Genomic DNA, 19,654 nt, shown 5'->3' with positions numbered 1-19,654 from the left:
CTGCAGGCCAGAAGGGAGTGGCATGATATACTTAACGTGATGAAAGGAAAAAACCTCCAACAAAGATTACTCTACCCAGCAAGGCTCTCATTCAGATTTGAAGGAGAAATCAAAACCTTCACAGATAAGCAAAAGCTGAGAGAATTCAGCAACACTCAACCAGCCTTACAACAAATACTAAAGGAACTTCTCTAGGCAGAAAAGAAGAAAATACAGCAACAGGAAACAAAAATACCGCAAATGACAAGGCTCACCAGTAAAGACACGAAATCATCCATGCACAATTATACCACCAAAATCAGAAATCATGAGAAGAGGTGGATACAAATGCAGGACACTGGAGATAAATTTGCAATTAAGAGAACAGCAACTTAAAACAATCTCATATACATACAGACTCATATCAAAACTTCAGAATAAATCAAACCAAAAATCTACAACTTATAGACAAACAACTAAGAAAAATAAACTCAAATACACTAAAGATAGTCATCAAACAACAAGAGGAGAGAGCAAGAGAGGAAGGGAAGAAAAAAGAGCAACAAAAACAAATCCAAAGCAATTAATAATATGGCAATAAGAACATACATATCAATAATTACCTTAAATGTTAATGGACTAAACGCCCCAACCAAAAGACATAGACTGGCTGAATGGATACAAAAACAAGACCCATACATAAGCTGTCTTCAGGAGACCCACTTCACTTCTAGGGACACATACAAATTGAAAGTGAGAGGATGGAAGAAAACATTTCATGCAAACGGGGATCAAAAGAAAGCTGGAGTAGCAATACTCATATCGGACAAAATAGACTTTAAAATGAAGAATATTTTAAGGGACAAAGAAGATCATTACATAATGATCAAAGGATCAATCCAAGAAGAAGACATAATAATTTTAAATATCAACGCACCCAACACAGGTTCACCACAATATATAAGGCAACTGCTAACAACCTTAAAGGGACAAACCAACAATAACACAATCATAGTGGGGGACTTTAACACCCCACTTACAGCAATGGACAGATCAACCAGACAGAAAATCAATAAGGAAACACAGGCCCTGAATGAAGCATTAAACCAGATGGACTTAATAGATATTTATAGGACATTCCACCCAAAAGCAACAGAATACACATTCTCCTTAGTGCACATGGAACATTCTCTAAGATGGATCACATCCTGGGCTACAAATCCAACCTCAGTAACTTTAAGAAAATTGAAATCATACCAAGCGTCTTTTCTGACCACAAGGCTATATGACTGGAAATCAACAACAAGAAAAAAAACTGTAAAAAACACAAACACGTGGAGACTAAACAACATGCTACTAAACAACAAATGGACCACTGAAGACAGCAAAGAGGAAATAAAAAAATACCTAGAAGCAAATGACAGCAAAGATACGACACTCCAAAACCTATGGGATGCAGCAAAAGCCGTTCTAAGAGGAAAGTTTATAGCAATACAAGCCCACCTCAGGAAACAAGAAAAAGCTCAAATAAACAACCTAACTTTACATCTAAAGCAGCTCGAGAGAGAAGAACAGACAAGACATAAAGTTAGTAGAAGGAAAGAAATCATAAAGATCAGAGCAGAAATCAATGAAATAGAAACAAAGAAAACCATAGAAAAGATCAAGGAAACAAAAAGCTGGATCTTGAAAAGATCAACAAAATTGATAAACCCTTAGCCAGACTTATTAAAAAAAAAAAAAAAGAGAGAGAGAGAGAGAGAGAGAAGACAAATCAATAAAATCAGAAATGAAAAAGGAGAAATAACAGACATCACAGAAATACAAAGGCTCATAAGAGACTACTATATGCAACTATACGCCAATAAAACAGAAAACCTAGAAGAAATGGACAAATGCTTATTAGAAAGGTACAATCTTCCAAGACTAAACCAAGGTGAAATAGAAAAGATGAATGGACCAATCACGAGAACTGAAATTGAAACTGTGATTAAAAAACTTCCAACAAACAAAAGTCCAGGACCAGATGGCTTCACAAGCGAATTCTATCAAACAGTTAGAGAAGAGCTAACACCTCTCCTTCTGAAACTATTTCAAAACATTTCAGAGGAAGGGATACTCCCAAACTCATTCTATGAGGCCACCATCACCCTGGTACCAAAACCAGACAAAGATTCCACACACAAAAAAGAAAACTACAGGTCAATTTCACTGATGAACATCGATGCAAAAATCCTCAACCAAATACTAGCAAACCGCATTCAACAATATATTAAAAGGATTGTACATCATGATCAAGTGGGATTTATCCCAGGGATGCAAGGGTTCTTCAATATCCGCAAATCATTCAGTGTGATACACTGCATTAACAAACTGAAGAATAAAAACCACATGATCCTCTCAATAGACGCGGAAAAAGCCTTTGACAAAATCAAACACCCATTTCTGATAAAAACCCTTCAGAAAGTGGGCATAGCGGGAACCTACCTCAACATGACAAAGGCCATATATGACAAACCCACAGCAAACATCATTCTCAACAGTGAAAAGCTGAAAGAATTCCCACTGAGAGCAGGAACAAGACAAGGATGTCCGCTCTCACCACTACTCTTCAACATAGTTTTTGAAGTCCTAGCCGTGGCAATCAGAGAAGTAAAAGAAATAAAAGGAATCCAAATCGGAAAGGAAGAAGTAAAACTATCCCTATTTGCAGATGACATGATACTATACCTAGAGAATCCTAAAGATTCTACCAGAAAACTGTTAGAGCTCATCCATGAATTTGGCAATGTCACAGGATACAAAATTAATACACAGAAATCAACAGCATTTCTACATACTAACAATGAAAGAGCAGAAAGAGAAATTAGGGAAGCAATCCTGTTTACCATCACATCCAAAAGAATAAAATATCTAGGAGTAAACCTACCTAAAGAGACAAAAGACCTGTACTCTGAAAACTATAAGATGATGATGAAAAAAATCAAAGATGACACAAATAGATGGAAAGATATACCATGCTCATGGATTGGAAGAGTTAATATTATCAAAATGACTATACTACCTAAGGCAATCTACAGATTCAATGCAATCCCTATCAAATTACCAAGGACATTTTTCACAGAACTCACAGAACGAAGTATTTTCAAGTTTGTTTGGAAGCACAAAAGACCCAGACTAGCCAAAGACATCCTGAAAAAGAAAAATGGAGCTGGAGGAATCAGGCTCCCAGACTTCAGACTATACTACAAAGCAACAGTCATCAAAACCGCATGCTACTGGCACGAAGACAGAAATACAGGTCAGTGGAACAGGATAGAAAGCCCAGAATTGAACCCACGCACCTACAGCCAACTCATCTATGACAAAGGAGGCAAGAATATACAATGGAGAAAGGACAGCTTGTTCAATAAGTCGTGCTGGGAAAACTGGACAGCCCCACGGAAAAGAATGAAATTAGAACACCCCCTAACACCATACACAAAAATAAACTCAAAATGGATTAAAGACCTAGATATAAGACCAGACACTATCAAACTCCTAGAGGAAAACATAGGCCAAACACTCTCTGACATAAACCACAGCAACATCTTCTCAGATCCACCTCTTACAGTATTGACAACAAAAACAAGAATAAACAAATGGGACCTACTCAAACTTCAAAGTTTCTGCACAGCAAAGGAAACCCTAAACAACACAAAAAGACAACCCACAGAATGGGAGAAAATCTTTGCAAGTGAATCGACTGACAAGGGATTCATCTCCAAAATTTATAAACACCTTCTGCAGCTCCATACCAAAAAAACAAACAACCCCATCAAAAAATGGGAAGATCTAAACAGACAATTCTCCAACAGATGGCCAAAAAATGAAAACATGAAAAGATGTTCAACATCACGCATTATTAGAGAGATGCAAATCAAAACCACCACGAGGTACTACCTTACACCAGCCAGAATGGCCATCATCCAAAAGTCTACAAACAATAAGTGCTAGAGAGGGTGTGGAGAAAAAGGAACCCTAGTACACTGTTGGTGGGAATGTAAGTTGGTACAACCACTGTGGAAAACAGTATGGAGATTCCTCAGAAAACTAAAGATAGAACTACCATTTGATCCAGCAATTCCACTCCTGGGCATCTACCCAGAGAAAACCACCACTCGCAAAGACACATGTACTCTGATGTTCATTGCAGCACTGTTTTCAATAGCTAAGACATGGAAACAACCTAAATGTCCATTGATGGAGGAGTGGATCAAGAAGATATGGTACGTATACACAATGGAATATTACTCAGCCATTAAAATGATCAAAATACCAGCATTTTTAGCAACACGGATGGACCCAGAAACTATCATGCTAAGTGAAGTCAGCCATACAATGAGACACCAACATCAAATGCTTTCACTGACACGTGGAATCTGAACTTGTTTGCAGAACAGATGCTGACTCACAGACTTTGAAAAACTTACGGTCTCCGGAGGAGACAGTTTGGGGGGTGGGGGGATGCACTGGGGTTGTGGTATGGAAATCCTGTGAAATCAGATTGTTATGATCATTATACAACTACAGATGTGATAAGTTCATTTGCGTAATGAAAAAAAAAAGAAAAAAAAAACAAAAAACAAATAGCAAGCTGGTTTTTCTAATAATATCAAAGAGTTAGTATCTCCTCTGTTGATTTGTAGAGCCTCCTTGGGTATATATTAAATTTGTATAAATACGTGAGTATGTCTCTGAGCTCTTCATTCTATTCCAAAACAGAACAGAGATGCCACAAAGGGAAATCCAATAAATGACCACTTTGATGACTATTCTTGTTTTCCTATACAATTTTTGCTCTTGACGGTGTATAGCTAAACAACATAAGTCAGCACTACCTGTGTTAAGCTTTATATAAAGGTAATCATGTAGTACCTAGCCCTCTGTGTTTAGCTTCTTTTATTTGGCATCATGCTTTGTAGATTCACCCATGATAGGGTGAGTAGCTCTACTTCCTTTTTATTTCTATATTGCCTTTCCACTGTATGAATATTTCAGTTTACTTAATGACCAACCATTGATAAGAGAGCCATATAATTTTTAGAATAAGCTTGACTCCTTAAAAAATCCAACTGAGGAGTTCGTGTTGTGGCTCAGGGGTAACAAACCTGACTAGTACCCATGGGGGTGTGGATTCGATTCCTGGCTTTGCTCAGTGGGTTAAGGATCCAGCATTGACATGAGCTGTGGTGTAGGTCACAGATGAGGCTCAGATCCCATACTGCTGTGGCCATGGTATAGGCTGGCAGCTGCAGCTCTGATTTGACCCTTAGTTCGGGAACCTGCATATGCCATGGGTGTGGCCCCAAAAAGACCAAAAAAATACTGATTCGTGGCATTTAATTTCTAGGCTCATTATGGGAGAAATAACATATTTTTCATGTGCAAGAAATTGTGCTTTGTAGATAAAGGGAAGAAGAAATGAAAGCAGTTGCCAAGTTCTAGACGGGACTGTGGGAGCGACTCCTTTTAGACAGAATGTAGTCCCATGTTACTTGTGCCCCATTTGAGACTGGAAGGGAAGCCTGTCTGGGGCTGCAGAGTTTGTGGGGACCCCTAACCCACAGGTTGGGCCTGTCAGTGCAGTGCGTCTGATTACCTGGTCGGTGCACCAGTAGTACAAGGAGATGGTGGAGATGCCAAAGATGATCCCAGGCCAGGGGAGGTCTCCAGTGATAGGGTCTCGGAAGATATGGAAAGAATCTGGGCGAGGGATGTAGCATTTCGATTGGGCAGTCCAGTTTCCTTCCCGGATGAGGGATGGCTCAGCAACCATGTACTGATTCTGTAGCTGGTGGTATCCTCCTACCTTCAAAAAGGCTTAAAAACACCGCACGGATGGTCAGTACCTTAAACTGTAAATAACACTCATCTGAAGAACGAGGACTGCAAAGTAAGGCCTTGTCTGATTGACTGTGTCTAACATATAATGCACAAGGGACTGGCAGACAACCAAGACTGTCTGTGCCTTAGAAAAAGACACCATCTCCCCCAAAGTAAAGTAGAGTGACACTGGTGGTTCACGTGCCCAGCACCCCTTCCTCCTGCTTCTGGTGACAGAACCCCTCTTTCCAGCTGTATTTCACCCCATAGGGCTTAGGTGGGCCTTGTCAAACCATATGCTACTCACTCCCATCTGGCACGTGACCCAGGTGGGCCAATGTTCCCTGTCCCCTGGGGAACTGATATATTAGGAAAGGACTTCAGACCCGAGCTCGGATAATCACAACTTGTCCCAGGATTCTTCTGCTTAAGGCACCAAAAATGTCTGCTCCCACACCTTGGAGTTCTAAGTGAGTGTGGCAGTTTGAAGATCTTTTTTTTAAAAAAATTTTATTTATTTATTTTTCTTTTTACAGCCTCACCTGAGCATATGGAAGTTCCCAGGCTAGGGATCAAATCAGAGGTGCAGCTGCAGCCACAGCAATATCAGATCCAAGCCACATCTGTGACCTATGCTGTAGTTTGCAGCAATGCTAGATCCTAACCTACTGAGCAAGGCCAGGGATCCAACCTGCATCCTCACAGACACTATGTCAGGTTCTTAACATACTAAACCACAATGGGAACTTCTAGACTTGATTTTTAAATTGGGTTTGGAATCATTTGGAGTTAATACTAGTCAATGAAAAGATACTGAGTGACTATGAAATGAAGAAGACACCTCATGACACTTCTAAAAATGAATTCCATAAGGTCTTTATTTTTTTAATTTAATTTTTTCTAGGGCTGCACCTATGGCATGCAGAAGTTCCCAGGCCAGGGGTCCAACCAGCATCTGGAAACTTCAAATTAAAACAAAAATGAGACAATTTTTTTTCCATTCACCTATTGGGCATATTTTTTAAAAAGTCTTAAAACATCATGTTAATTCCATACATTTCTGAGAATTTAAACTAAAACTGCCACTTTGGAGAGGAATTTGAGGTATTTCTTGACAAATCCAGGAATGCAAGGTTAACATTCAAAACCAAGTTCATGTAATTCACAGTGTTAACAGAAAAAGGAGAAAAATAGTCATCTCAATAGATGCAAAAGAAACATTTGACACAATTCAAAACCTGCTCATGATAAACCATCTTAACAAACTAAGAACAGAAGGGAACTCTAATAGTATGACAAAACGTATCTACAAAAAATTGACAGCAAATATTTTATGTTCTGGTGAAATATTCAAAGGTTTCCTTGTACATTCAGAATGAGACAAAGCAGCCTGATGCATCTTCTTATCTTCGATAGTATACTAAAGGCCCTGGCCCTGGCCTTTAGTATACTAAGGTAAGAGAAAGAAACAAGAGGCATAAACTTTGGAAAGGAAGCAAACAAAAAAACAACTTCCCCTGGGTGCTCGTTACCAGAGTGTCTTTGGGATACTCCATCTAACTACCTATTTTGATGTGTGCACTTTTCTTTCTTTCTTTCTTTTTCTTTTTCGTTTTAGGGCTGCTGCTGCGGCATATGGAGGTTCCCAAGCTAGGGGTCTAATCGGAGCTACAGCTGCCTGCCTAAACCATGCCCATAGCAACTCAGAATCTGAGAGGAGTCTGCAACCTATACCACAGCTCACGGCAACACCAGATCCTTACCCACTGAGCGAGGCCAGGGAGTGAACCCACAATCTCATGGTTCCTAGTTGGATTCGTTTTTGCTGCACCATGACAGGAACTCTGACTTGTGCACTTTTCAAGAAAAAGTTTATTACAAATACAAAAACAGGAAATATGAAGTAGATCTCTGCTTGCTGATACAGACATTTGCCTAAGACATAGGTCCAGTGGTGGAAAAACAGGCTGCAAAATGTTCTGTTTTGATTCTATTAAGATACTTATCTTCATATTTGTACAGGCATACTTCAAGTTACTGTGTTTTGCTTTATTGCACTTTGCAGATACTGTGGGGTTTTTGTTTTTGTTTTGTTTTTTCTCACAAATTTAAGGTTTGTAGAGACGGGATTAAAATGATCAAAATACCAGCATTTTTAGCAACACGGATGGACCTAGAAACTATCATGCTAAGTGAAGTCAGCCATACAATGAGACACCAACATCAAATGCTTTCACTGACACGTGGAATCTGAAAAAAGGACATTCTGAACTTGTTTGCAGAACAGATGCTGACTCACAGACTTTGAAAAACTTACGGTCTCCGGAGGAGACAGTTTGGGGGGTGGGGGGATGCGCTGGGGTTGTGGTATGGAAATCCTGTGAAATCAGATTGTTATGATCATTATACAACTACAGATGTGATAAGTTCATTTGGGTAATGAAAAAAAAAAAAAAAAAAGAAAAAACAAATTGAAGTCTTGTGGCAACCGTGCAATGAGCAAGTCGTTCAATGCCATTTTTCTAAAAGCAAGATTTTAAAATCAAAGTATGGGAGTTCCTGCTGTGGCGCAGTGGGATAAGAATTCGAATGTAAGCAGCTTGGGTCACTACAGATGTGTGGTTTCAATTCCTGGCCTGGTGCAGTGGGTTAAGGATACAGCATTGCTGTAGCTACAACTGGAATTCAATCCATGCCCCAGAAATTTTCATAGATCACATACATTGCCATAACAAAATGTAAAGATAAATTAAAAAAAATAAATTAGGGTCTATACCTTGTTTATATTTATTTATGTATTTTGCTTTTTTGGGACTCACCTGCAGCATATGGAGATTCCCAGGTTAGGGGTCTACAGCTGCCAGCATATACCATAGCTACAGCAATGCCAGATCTAAGCTGTGTTTGCGACCTACACCACAGCTCATGGCAATGTTGGATCCTTAACACACTGAGTGAGGCCAGGGATTGAACCCGAGTCTTCATGGATACCAGTCGGGTTCATTAACCTCTGAGCCATGAAGGGAACTCCAAACATAACTTTTATATGCACTGAGAAATAAAAAAATTCATGTGACCTGCTTTTTTTTTTTTTCCTTTTTTTCTGTCTTTTGTCTTTTTAGGGCCACAACCATGGCATATGGAGGTTCCCAGGCTAGGGGTCTAATCGGAGCTACAGCTGCCTGCCTACACCACAGCCACAGCAATGCTAGATCCAAGCCACGTCTGCATCCTACACCACAGCTCATGGCAACACCAGATCCTTAACCCACTGAGTGAGGCCAGGGATTGAACCTGCAACCTCATGGTTCCTAGTCGGATTCGTTTCCGCTGCACCGTAACAGGAACTCCCATGTGACCTGCTTTAGTGTGAAATTTGCTTCATTGCTGTACTCTGGAACCAAACCCACAATATCTCCAAGGTCTGCCTGTACATGTGAAGAATGTTTCTGAAAAGGTATACATAAAACTTAATGACAGTCGTTGGCTCTGGGGAGTTGACCTGAGAAACTAAGGGTGATATTTTACTGTGTGCCCTTTTGCTTTAACCTTGTGTATATATTACCAAAAAATTAGAGAGAAAAAATTATACATGCATGGGTTCCCACAATGACTAGTTTGAAGACAACACTAATTTGGATGTATCGGTTCCCACACATTTTTAAAAGAAAACAACCCTTGGAATTGTTTGGTGCAGTGGGTTAAGGATCTGGCTTTGTCACTACAGCTGCTTGGGTCACTGCTGTGATGCAAGTTTGACCTCTGCTATGAGTGCAGCCAAAAAAAAAAAAAAAAAGAAAAAAAAAGAAAAAAAGACTCCCCCCAAACACTTTACTTATCAAAAGTAGCATGAATACCTCAATTTTATTTTATTTTTGCTTTTTAGGGCCATACCGACAGCATATGTAAGTTCCCAGGCAGGGGGCAAATAAGAGCTACAGCTGCTGGCCTACACCACAGCCCCAGCAATGTGGGATCCTAGCTGTGTCTGCAAGCTACACCACAGCTCACAGCAGAACTGGATCCTCAACCCGCTGAGTGAGGCCAGGGATCAAACCTGCATCCTCATGGATACCAGCTGGATTTGCTTCCACTGCACCACAATGGGAACTCCAAATCAATTTTAAAAGTCCCATTATATTTCTCAGAAAATGTCTTAGTCTGTTCAAGCTGCTCTAATGAAATATCACATGTTGGGTGGTTTACTTCCCACAGTTCTGAAGGCTGGGAAATCCGAGATCAAGGTGTTGGCCCACTGGATTGGCTATATTCTCACTGTCTCCTCACATGGCAGAAGCGGTGAGGGAGCTCTCTGAGGTCTTGTTTATAAGGGTACTATTGCCATTCATGAAGGTTCTTCACTCATGACCTAACCACCTCCTAAAGGCCCCACCTCCTAATATCATCACACTGGAAGTTAGGATTTCAACTTATAAATTGTGGGGGAATACAAACATTCAGTCTGTAAGAGTAAATAATAAATAATTATTTAGAGATTTATAATTGCTAACATTGAATGGAATATTCCACTTGCCCCTAAAATTTAACTAGATGTGACTCTCAAGTATTGGGGTGGTCTTCAGGTTCTTTTCCCCCTCTTTTAATGGCTGTACTGTGGTATATAGAAGTTCCTGGGCCAGGGGTCAAATTGGAGTTGCAGCTGCAGGCCTACACCACAGCTATAGCATCACCAGATCTGAGCTCCAGCTTGTGGCAATGCTGGATCCTTAACCCGCTGAGTGAGGCCATGGATCGAACCCACATCCTCATGGATACTAGTCAGGCTCTTAACTCACTGAGCCACAAGGGAACTCCAATTCTTGGTGTGTTTTAAGGGCAAGTTACTTAACTCAGCTTCCTCATCAGTAAAACTGGGATAATAAAGGTAGTTATTCCTCACTGTGACTGTGATGACTGAACAAGGCAATACAGATAAAAGCCTACGTGGTACCTGATTTTCAATTCATATCAGTTATTATCTTCATCCGTATTACTCACCAGGTGCTGGCTATGTGCATCATGGTTCTTAGAAGCGCACAATGGTTCTTAGAAGTTTTGGACTTGTTGGGTGTGACTTATGTGACACAATGAACAATCAAGGTGTGTGCCATCAGAAGAGTCACGTTGTGTGGCAGTGATGAAAGCCCAGAGAACAAAGATGCAGAGGTTGAACGATCACGGGATAACACCTTTGGGGGTGCATCTTCTGTTGACCCTGACAGATAGATTTAACTAAGTGGGCAAAAGGGAGGGGGGCCTTCTGACTGGAGAGGAAGAGCGTGGACAGAGGCCAGAGTGAGGATGACAGGCCATTCCTGGCTGTTGCTCCAAAGCACTGGAGCTTGCTGTCACCCCTCCTGCTCCTTAACTCCTCTCCTGACATGAGCAGACATTTCCTCCCAGTTTTTATCATGACCTGAGACTGAAACCCTCACGGGTTCTGAGGGCCTGTGTCTCCTCATCTGAGAGACAAAGGTGTTGATATGGCCCTAGGAAGCTCTCAGATTCAAAGATTCCACCCACGGTGCCCAGTGTGCTCGGATTTACTTACTGCAGGCCGTTAACAAGACTGAGCCCAGAACCATAACGCTGGCATGTAAGATATCAGTATAAACCACAGCTGCAAAACCACCTGAAGAGGCAAGAGAAAGAGAAAGCAAAGCCATGCCCAATGCTGCAGGAAGTTACTCTGCATGCCTGTTCCAAACACACATGTCTGCCCCAATTCCACACCCGCACCTCTGTCCTGAATTCAGTGGGCCTTACAACTGCTTGTGCTTGGTAGAGGTGCACCTTGTTTTCTCTCTTTAAGCCTTCACAATCTGTTATTGGATCCTTATCTTGCCCTCTATATCCCAATTTCCTTTTATTTCCCATTTTTTTTGATAAAATGAAAATTTGGTAGTTTCCTGAAGCAGAAAAGTATACAGATCTTCCTTGACTTAGGAAGGGGTCACATCCTGCTAAACCCATTGTTAGTTGAAAATACCATTAAGTCAAAAATATGTTCACTACTCTTCACCTACCAAACATACAGCTTAGCCTGGCCCACCTTACACATGCTGAGAACACTCACAAGAGCCCACAGTTGAGCAAAATCATTAATGCAAAGTCTATTTCATAATATAATGCAGAATATCTCATGTAATTTATTTTTTATTTTATTTTATGTCTTTTTGTCTCTTTAGGGCCGTACCTACAGTATATGGAGGTTCCCAGGCTAGGGGTCTAATCAGAGCTGTAGCCACCAGCCTACACCAGAGCCACAGCAATGCCAGATGCAAGGCCCGTCTGTAACCTACACCACAGCTCAAGGCAATGCCAAATCCTTAACCCACTGAATGAGGCGAGGGATCAAACCTGAGTCCTCATGGATGCTAGTCGGGTTCATTAACTACTGAGTTATGACAGGAACGTCTCATGTAATTTACTGAATACTATACTGAGAGTGACAAACAGAATGGCTGTCTGGGTATAGATGCTGTTCACCCTTGTGATTGCGTGGCTGGCGGAACTGCAGCTGCCCAGGATGATAAGACTTTCAAGCCATGTATCGTTAGCCCAAGACAGGCTCAACATTCAAAATTCCAAGCATGGTTTCCACAGAAGGCTTTTGAGCCACCATAAAGTTGAAAAGTCCTAAATTGAACCACTGTAAATCAGGGAACATGCATTTCTCTAATCATAAATTCTCAGCTTGCAAGTAACAGTCAGCAGCTGACCTGGGCTTTAACTGAGAGATGCCAGTACTGCCTCCAAGTTGTGACAACCAAAAAAATGTTTGTGGAAGTTACAAAATGTCCCCTGGCAGAAAACCCCATCTCCACTCCCCTGTCTTGAGAAGCACTGAGTGCATTCCATTCCCCACCATGACTCTACACATGCGCTGGGATGAACTGCCAGGGACACCCGCCAGCACCCAGGATGTGCACTGTGGCTGGAAAATCAGGGACAAGAGCCCCGACTCTAGCTCTAAACCTAGGCAGAGGCTGTCCAGGACAGAACTGTCTACATAAAAGGTCCCATGTGATGGCCAGACCTGGTTACCAGGTAACCAGGATGACCTGAAGCTGCTGCCTCCTTTCACTTTCTTTCTGTGCTCCCACTCCTTCCTTCCCTTGGAGGCCCCACCCCAAACACCATCACTGCTGGCTCTGCAGTCCTCTTGGAAGTCCCTGCCTGCCCAGTGCACCCCTTGGGTACCCTGCCTCAATTATTTTCAATATTCAGCTCTCTTAGGCCTCAGCCATGTGACTTACAGACTCAGAGAAAATGCAAAAGCTGGAAACCCCTGACTGTCTCATTGTGGAGTTCTCAATGTCCTCCAGGACTCCACTAAAAAGGAGAGCTTTTGTGTCAACACAAATCCTATCTGTGTGGTTAGAGTAACCTTACCTGTGATGGCATAAATGCCAGTAACAGTCAGCAAGACTACAGTGGCCAGGTAAACATCCAGCCCCAAAACCAGCTTCATGAACATGGCACCCGTGCAGATCTCCACCTGAAATGAGAACAAAGGCAGCAGGCTTGCATTTTCACTTCCGGTGCAACTGCAATCTCATGAAGATGCTGAGCTCAGAGAAGGTCATTTGCAGTGAGCACTGGGTGAGGACTACACGCTGGTGTCCCAGAGTTCAGCCAAGGTCAGCACTTTTAAGGCCTGGGTTTTCCCAATTAATCCAGCCAATGCAACTCAGCCTCTTCCTCCTTGGGGCCTTGGAATGGGGTGTGTGCTCAGAGAGTGAGCTACTCCTGCAGCTCTCAGTGGGAAAGGCAGAAGGGACAGCTTCTCAGGGGCCGACAAGCTTCTTCTGTAAAGGGACAGATGGTGAGTGCTGTAAGCTTTGTGAGACACAGATCGTTTTTGGTTTTTACGACCCTTTAAAACTGTAAAAACCATGCTTCGCTCAAGGACTGTACAAAGCAGACCACTATGCCGGCAAGCTCTCAGGCTGGCTTTATTAATCCTAGGCCTGGCTGCCAACGATCCGGAGGCACCTGCACATCAATTACTGGCTAACCTTGCGCTTCATTATCCTGGCTTCCACAGCCTGGGATACGACAGGTACAGTCTCCCACAAAACCATTTGCAAACCGAATGTCTCCTGAGTACCAGCCATGCAGTAGACACTTGGCTGTGTTCAGAAGACACAGGGGTTGCCAAAACTCAATCACCATCCTCAAGTGGTGAAGGTGTTAACAAAGGAGACAGACCACCAGACAATTTCCATGCAGTAAGACAAGTGACACTCACTCAATTAAAAAAAAAAACAACAAAAAAACCAAAAACCACTTCTCAAGTGCCTTATGTGCTGAACATGTTCTCAGCACAGGGGGATGCAGGGAGCAAGCCAGGCAAGGCCCCAGGGCTCAAGAAGCTCACCGGAGTGGAGAAGACAGCTGGTAAGCAAGGAAACAAATTCTCTCACATGGCGGCACCTATTATAAAGGAACCAGGAATAGCAACAGAGTGGAGATTGACTGGGCACACTGAAGAAGGCCTCTCCCAGGAGGTGACATTTGGAAAAATCTGGAGGAAGAACATTTCAGAAGAGAGCAAGTATCAAAGGCTTCAAGTGGGATTTATCTTGCTGGATTGGAGAAACAATAGGGAGAGCAGTGGGAGGAGACAAGGAGGCGAGACCAGAGGCAGGGCCATGACAGGGAGGCCTCACAGGTCATAACAAGGGGTTCCATTCTCTCCTAAGGGTGGTGGGGCCACCTGAATTGTTTTAGGCAGGGGAATGACATAATGAGAACAAGGCCAAGGTTCTCCGGGAATACAGGGGAGGGCCTGTAACACAGGCTTGGGAGGCAAAGAAGATGGCTCTGCCTTTTATTTAGTGTGTTATTAAGCTATTTTTTCTCTCCTTTAGCTTAGACAGTAGAGGCCAACAAGTAACTTACAGGGCCCCAGAGTGAAATGCTGGGACGAATCTAGCATAGTCCTGCCTATGGATTTTTAAAACTGTATTTATTAATTTTTTTAGGGCCACACCCACAGAATACAGAAGTTCCCAGGCTAGAGGTCAAATCAGAGCTGCAGCTGCTGGCCTACACCACAGCCACAGCCATAGCAATGCCAGATCCAAACAATGTCGGCGACCTACACCACAGCTCAAGGTAACGCTGGATTCCCAACCCACTGAGTGAGGCCAGGGATTGAACCCACATCCTCATGGATACCAGTCGGGTTTGTTACCGCTGAGCTACAATGGGAACTCCTGATTTTTTTGTTTTCCTTCCTTGGGCTGGCTTTCACACAACTCACCGCAATCTTACTGACAATATAGAGGAATAGGTACAGAATAGCAAGGAGGAATTGGATCCGGCAGCCACCAAACCTCTTCCTCAAATATCTGGGCGTCGTCACTACCTGCAGGAACAATAAGAGAAGTTATCATCAGACAGAGTGCTCACAATGCACAAGCTGCCGTGGAGACACATTACCAGTGTGGGTGGTAGAGTCACCCACTCCAGCTTTGTATTACGTGGACACCTGTTAAGATGGGAGAAATAGGAAAGGAGAAGCAATACCGCTGTCTTCAAGAAGCTTGGAATCTAGCTTCCTGTTTGGTCTTCAGAATGCAGAAGGAAACCCAGCTAATCGAATAAATCTAATGATGACAAATCACTTTCATGAAATAATCGCAGAGCAAAAGCAAAAGTTTTATCACCTACTACAAACACACCAAGGGCTCAAGGGAGCATTACTCGACTCCACAGCTCTCAACCCAGTCCTCTGTGGCCAATGCCACTTGTCTAGATGCCCATGCCCCTGTGTGTTCATTTTTACCCCCATCTCAGGCTGGGTACATCTGGGGACAGGAGCACCCCTCCTGCTCACTAAGATGCCTGGCCGTCAGCACAGCACCAGTTCGTGGAGGTGAATAAACCACTGTTAACTGAATTCCATCCCACCTCCCGTCCCAGTAGCCTCCTGTGCTGTCCCACCACCTCACACATGCAAAGTCCTCTGCTCTAGCAAGCTTTAGTGGGGGCTGCATGGGGACCACACACCCGCTCCCAAACACTCATGGCTTTGGTTTCTACTTTGGCTGGTTTAGTCATACACTGCCATCCACGGCTGACTTTCTCAGTCAGGCTCTAAGCTGTTTCACACCAACAACTTGAATTAGTTTGGCAGGGCTGCCATCACAAAGTACGACAGTCTGACCAAGGAGCTCACACAACTGAAACAACTGCCTTGCAGCTCTGGGGGCTGGAAGTCAAGGTGTCAATGTCAGAAGGTGGGTTCCCTCCAGGGCTGTGGGGGAAACCTCTCTCCTTGGCTGGCTGACGCCGTCTTCTCCCTGCATCTGCTCATCCTCCCCTTGGTACATGTCTGTGTCTGATATGCTCTTCTCATGGAGTCATACTGGATTAGGACTCACCCTAATGACCTCATTTTAACTTAATTACTTCTTTAAAGACCTTATCTCAAAATACATAATAATCTGAGGTGATTTTCCTGGGATTATGGCTTCACAATTACAAGCGTTAAGACTGCATGGCAAACAAACCTTTCACAATTTTAATACACTCTCCAGATATATTTTAAACTTTTAATAGTTGTACAATGCATGGTTTACACACAGTAAAATTATCCAATTTTAAGTGTAAAGTTTGATGAGTTTGGGAAGATGTATATAGTTGTGTGTGATCACCACCACTATAAGGCATTTCCAATGCCCCTCAAAGCCCCTGGTCCATCTTCTGCACAATTCAGATTATTTCTAGATTCAGCTGTTATGACTAAGGCTTCCTATACAGTTTGTGTGTGGATATGTGTTTTCATTTCTCTGAGGGTGGGGGTCAAGTGCCATAGTTAGGAAGGGAACTGCCAACCTGTTTTCCAAAGTCCCTGCAAAGGTGCAGCCAGCTGCCCCACAAGCTCTCCAGCTCTTTGTGGTGTCAATCCTTTCAATCTTGCCAATCCAGTGAGTGTGTGGATCTTCCACTAGGTAGCGTTTTCCTAACAGTCACTGATAGTGAACATCCTTTATGTGATTATTTGCCATTTGTATATTTTCTTTGGTGAAACATCGTCTTCTTGTTATAAGAGTTTTTAGTCACAAACTATAGATCTCTGAAAACATAGTCTTAAGTTATAAGTGTTTTTAAAAATGTATATTCAATGAGTCTTTTATTGTAAATATGTTTTACAAATACTCCTTTTCAATCTCTAGCTTGACTTTTCATGATCTTAAAAATATTTTTTCAAGAGTTAAAGTTTAAAAAAATTTCTTTTTGTCTTTTTGTCTTTCCTAGGGCAGCACCAACGGCATATGGAGATTCCCAGGCTAAAGGTCTAATCAGACCTGTAGCTGCCGGCCTACACCACAGCCACAGCGATGCGGGATCTGAGCTGCGTCTGCAAAATACACCACAGCTCACGGCAACACCGGATCCCTAACCCACTGAGCAAGGCTAGGGATCAAACCTGCAACCTCATGGTTCCTAGTCGGATTCATTAACCACTGAGCCATGACGGGAACTCCATAAAGTTTAAAATTTCACTTTGAAATTCAGTATGCCAATTTCTTCCTTTATGGTTTATGCTGTCTATACCCTAAGAAATCTCTACCTAGCCAATCACCTTCATTTTTCTTTGCAATAAGTTTTTTTAAAAAGTGAAGTATAACTGACATATAACCATATATTGGTTTCAGGTATACAACATTTCAGGTGTTTAATATTTGTATATATTTCACCTTCATTTTTTTTTTTTTTTGTCTTTTTGCCATTTTCTTGGGCCGCTCCCACAGCATATGGAGGTTCCCAGGCTAGGGGTCTAATCGGAGCTGTAGCCACTGGCCTACACCAGAGCCACAGCAACTCAGGATCCAGGCCACATCTGCAACCTACACCACAGCTCACGGCAACGCCAGATCCTTAACCCACTGAGCAAGGGCAGGGATGGAACTGGCAACCTCGTGGTTCCTAGTTGGATTTGTTAACCACTGAGCCACGATGGGAACTCCTCACCTTCACTTTTGAATAATCCTTTGCTGGGTATAGAATTCTTGGTTAACAGCTTTTTCTTTCTTATAGCACTTAACTATGTCATTCTGAAGTTTTCTGGCCTCCACTGTATCTGATGAAAAGTCATCCATTAACTGTATCACTGCTCCCCTGCATATAGTGCATTACTTTTATCACCCTCAAAATTTCCTTATCTTTGCTTTTTAGCAGTTTGACTATGATGTAAACCTATATGCAGTTTTCTTTGTGTTTATGCTATTCGGTATTTGCTAAGCTTTTTAGATCTATAAGTTAACATTTTCCACCAAAGGAGATGTTTTCAGTTGTTTTTTCTTAAAAAATTTTTTCTATCTCTTTCTCTTGCTCTTCTTGCTGGAACTCCAATTACATGTACGACCAAGTGTGTGGTATTCTATCACAGGTCTCTGGGGCTTCATTCCTTTTTCTTCAATTTTTTCACTGTACTAATTATCAAGGAAAATTATCCTTGATAATTTTCATTATCTTCAAGTTCACTGATTCTCTCTTTCATCATTTTAAATATGCTTTTGTTCCCCAAAGTTTTCATTTCGGCTACTGTGCTTTTCAGCTTCATAATTTCCATTTGGAAATCTGGTTATTTTTTACAGTTTAATTTTCTCTGTTGAGAGGCCCTATTTGTTCATTCATTAATATCTCATTTTCCTTTACTTTCTGGAACATATTTATAATATCAGCTTTGAAGTCTTGGTTAAATCAACATCTTGGCCTGCTCAGAGTCAGCTTCTATTTATTGCTTTTTTCTTCCCGAGTGTGGGTCATATTTATTTTCCCATTTCTTTGTATATCTAATAATTCTTGGTTGAAGACTGGCAATGATAGATAATATAATGTATTACAGACTTAAAAGTTACTGAGAAAGTAAATCTTAAATGTTCTCAACACAATAAAGTGCCAATTACATGAGGTGATGGAGATATTAACTTGAATCTTACTATGATTCAAGTTAATATCATTTTGCAATATATACATGTATTAGATCACATAATACACCTTAAACTTACACAATGTTATATGTTATAGCTCAATAAATCTAGGAAAAAGTAAATAAAATGTACGTATAAGAGAAAAAGTGTAAGAATAGCAAAGATACTCCTATCAAAGAAAAATAAGAAAGACTTGTACCAAACAGCACAACTTAATATAAAGCTGTAGTATTTAAGACAATTTACTATGGATAAGCACATGGAAACTTAAGATTTAAGTCTTTCTGGGACTTCTCTGGTGATCTAGTGGTTAGGACTTGATGCTTTCACCACTGTGGCCAGGGTTCAGTCCCTGGTCTGGGAACTGAGATCCCACATTAAATTGTTACATGCCTCAGCAGTAAGAAGGGAAAGAAGGAAGGGAGAAGGGAGGGAGGAAAGAAAGACTTAAGTCTTTCCAACTTAAGCAGGAAAGGCAAACATTTTTTTAAACTTTTCTAAAAAGTAAAGAATATCTTCTTTATGTCCTTGAAATATAGAAGGATTTTTAAATAAGACACAGAACCAAATCCCTGGCTCTTTCTTTTTTTTTTTTTTTTTTTTTTTTTTTTGTGGTGAGAACATTTAAGATTTACTCCTTCAGCAATTTTTTTTTTTTTTTTTTTTTGTCTTTTTAGGGATGTAACTGTGGCACATGGAGGTTCCCAGGCTAGGGATCGAATTGGAGCTCTAGCTGCCGGCCTACACCACAGCCACAACAATGCAGAATCTGAGCTGTGTCTGTGACCTACACCACAGCTCACGGCAACACTGGATCCCCAACCCACTAAGGCCAGGGACTGAACCTGCATCCCCACAGA

At 41.7% G+C, this 19,654-nt stretch overlaps 1 protein-coding gene across 22 annotated transcripts in view; it reads right to left on the bottom strand.

The window, feature by feature from the left end:
* LOC102159834 (sodium/glucose cotransporter 1) overlaps positions 1-19,654 on the bottom strand; it is a 69,573-nt gene that overhangs the window by 31,728 nt on the left and 18,191 nt on the right. For 12 of the 22 annotated variants that reach the window (XR_014825987.1, XM_084993870.1, XM_021072290.2 and 9 more), the window contains 4 exons: positions 15,116-15,220; positions 13,240-13,345; positions 11,396-11,476; positions 5,621-5,841 (listed from right to left, as the gene is read on the bottom strand). Coding sequence is in view for 20 of the 22 variants with exons in the window: in XM_084993870.1 (XP_084849996.1) it covers positions 5,621-5,841; positions 11,396-11,476; positions 13,240-13,345; positions 15,116-15,220 (513 nt within the window). In the remaining 2 variants the exon portion in view is untranslated. Of the gene's footprint in view, positions 1-5,620; positions 5,842-11,395; positions 11,477-13,239; positions 13,346-15,115; positions 15,221-19,654 lie in introns of those variants that run through there. The other 10 variants (XR_014825988.1, XM_084993871.1, XM_084993875.1 and 7 more) reach the window with 2 other exon arrangements.

The sequence above is a fragment of the Sus scrofa genome, chromosome 14, assembly GCF_054392235.1.
Source record: "Sus scrofa isolate SSC_HxYL_T2T_F1_AM1 chromosome 14, Sscrofa_HxYL_maternal_Yorkshire_Landrace_v2.0, whole genome shotgun sequence".
Classification (NCBI taxonomy): Eukaryota; Metazoa; Chordata; class Mammalia; order Artiodactyla; family Suidae; genus Sus; species Sus scrofa.
Note: the sequence above shows the minus strand (reverse complement) of the source record. Positions and strands in the feature narration are given on the sequence as shown.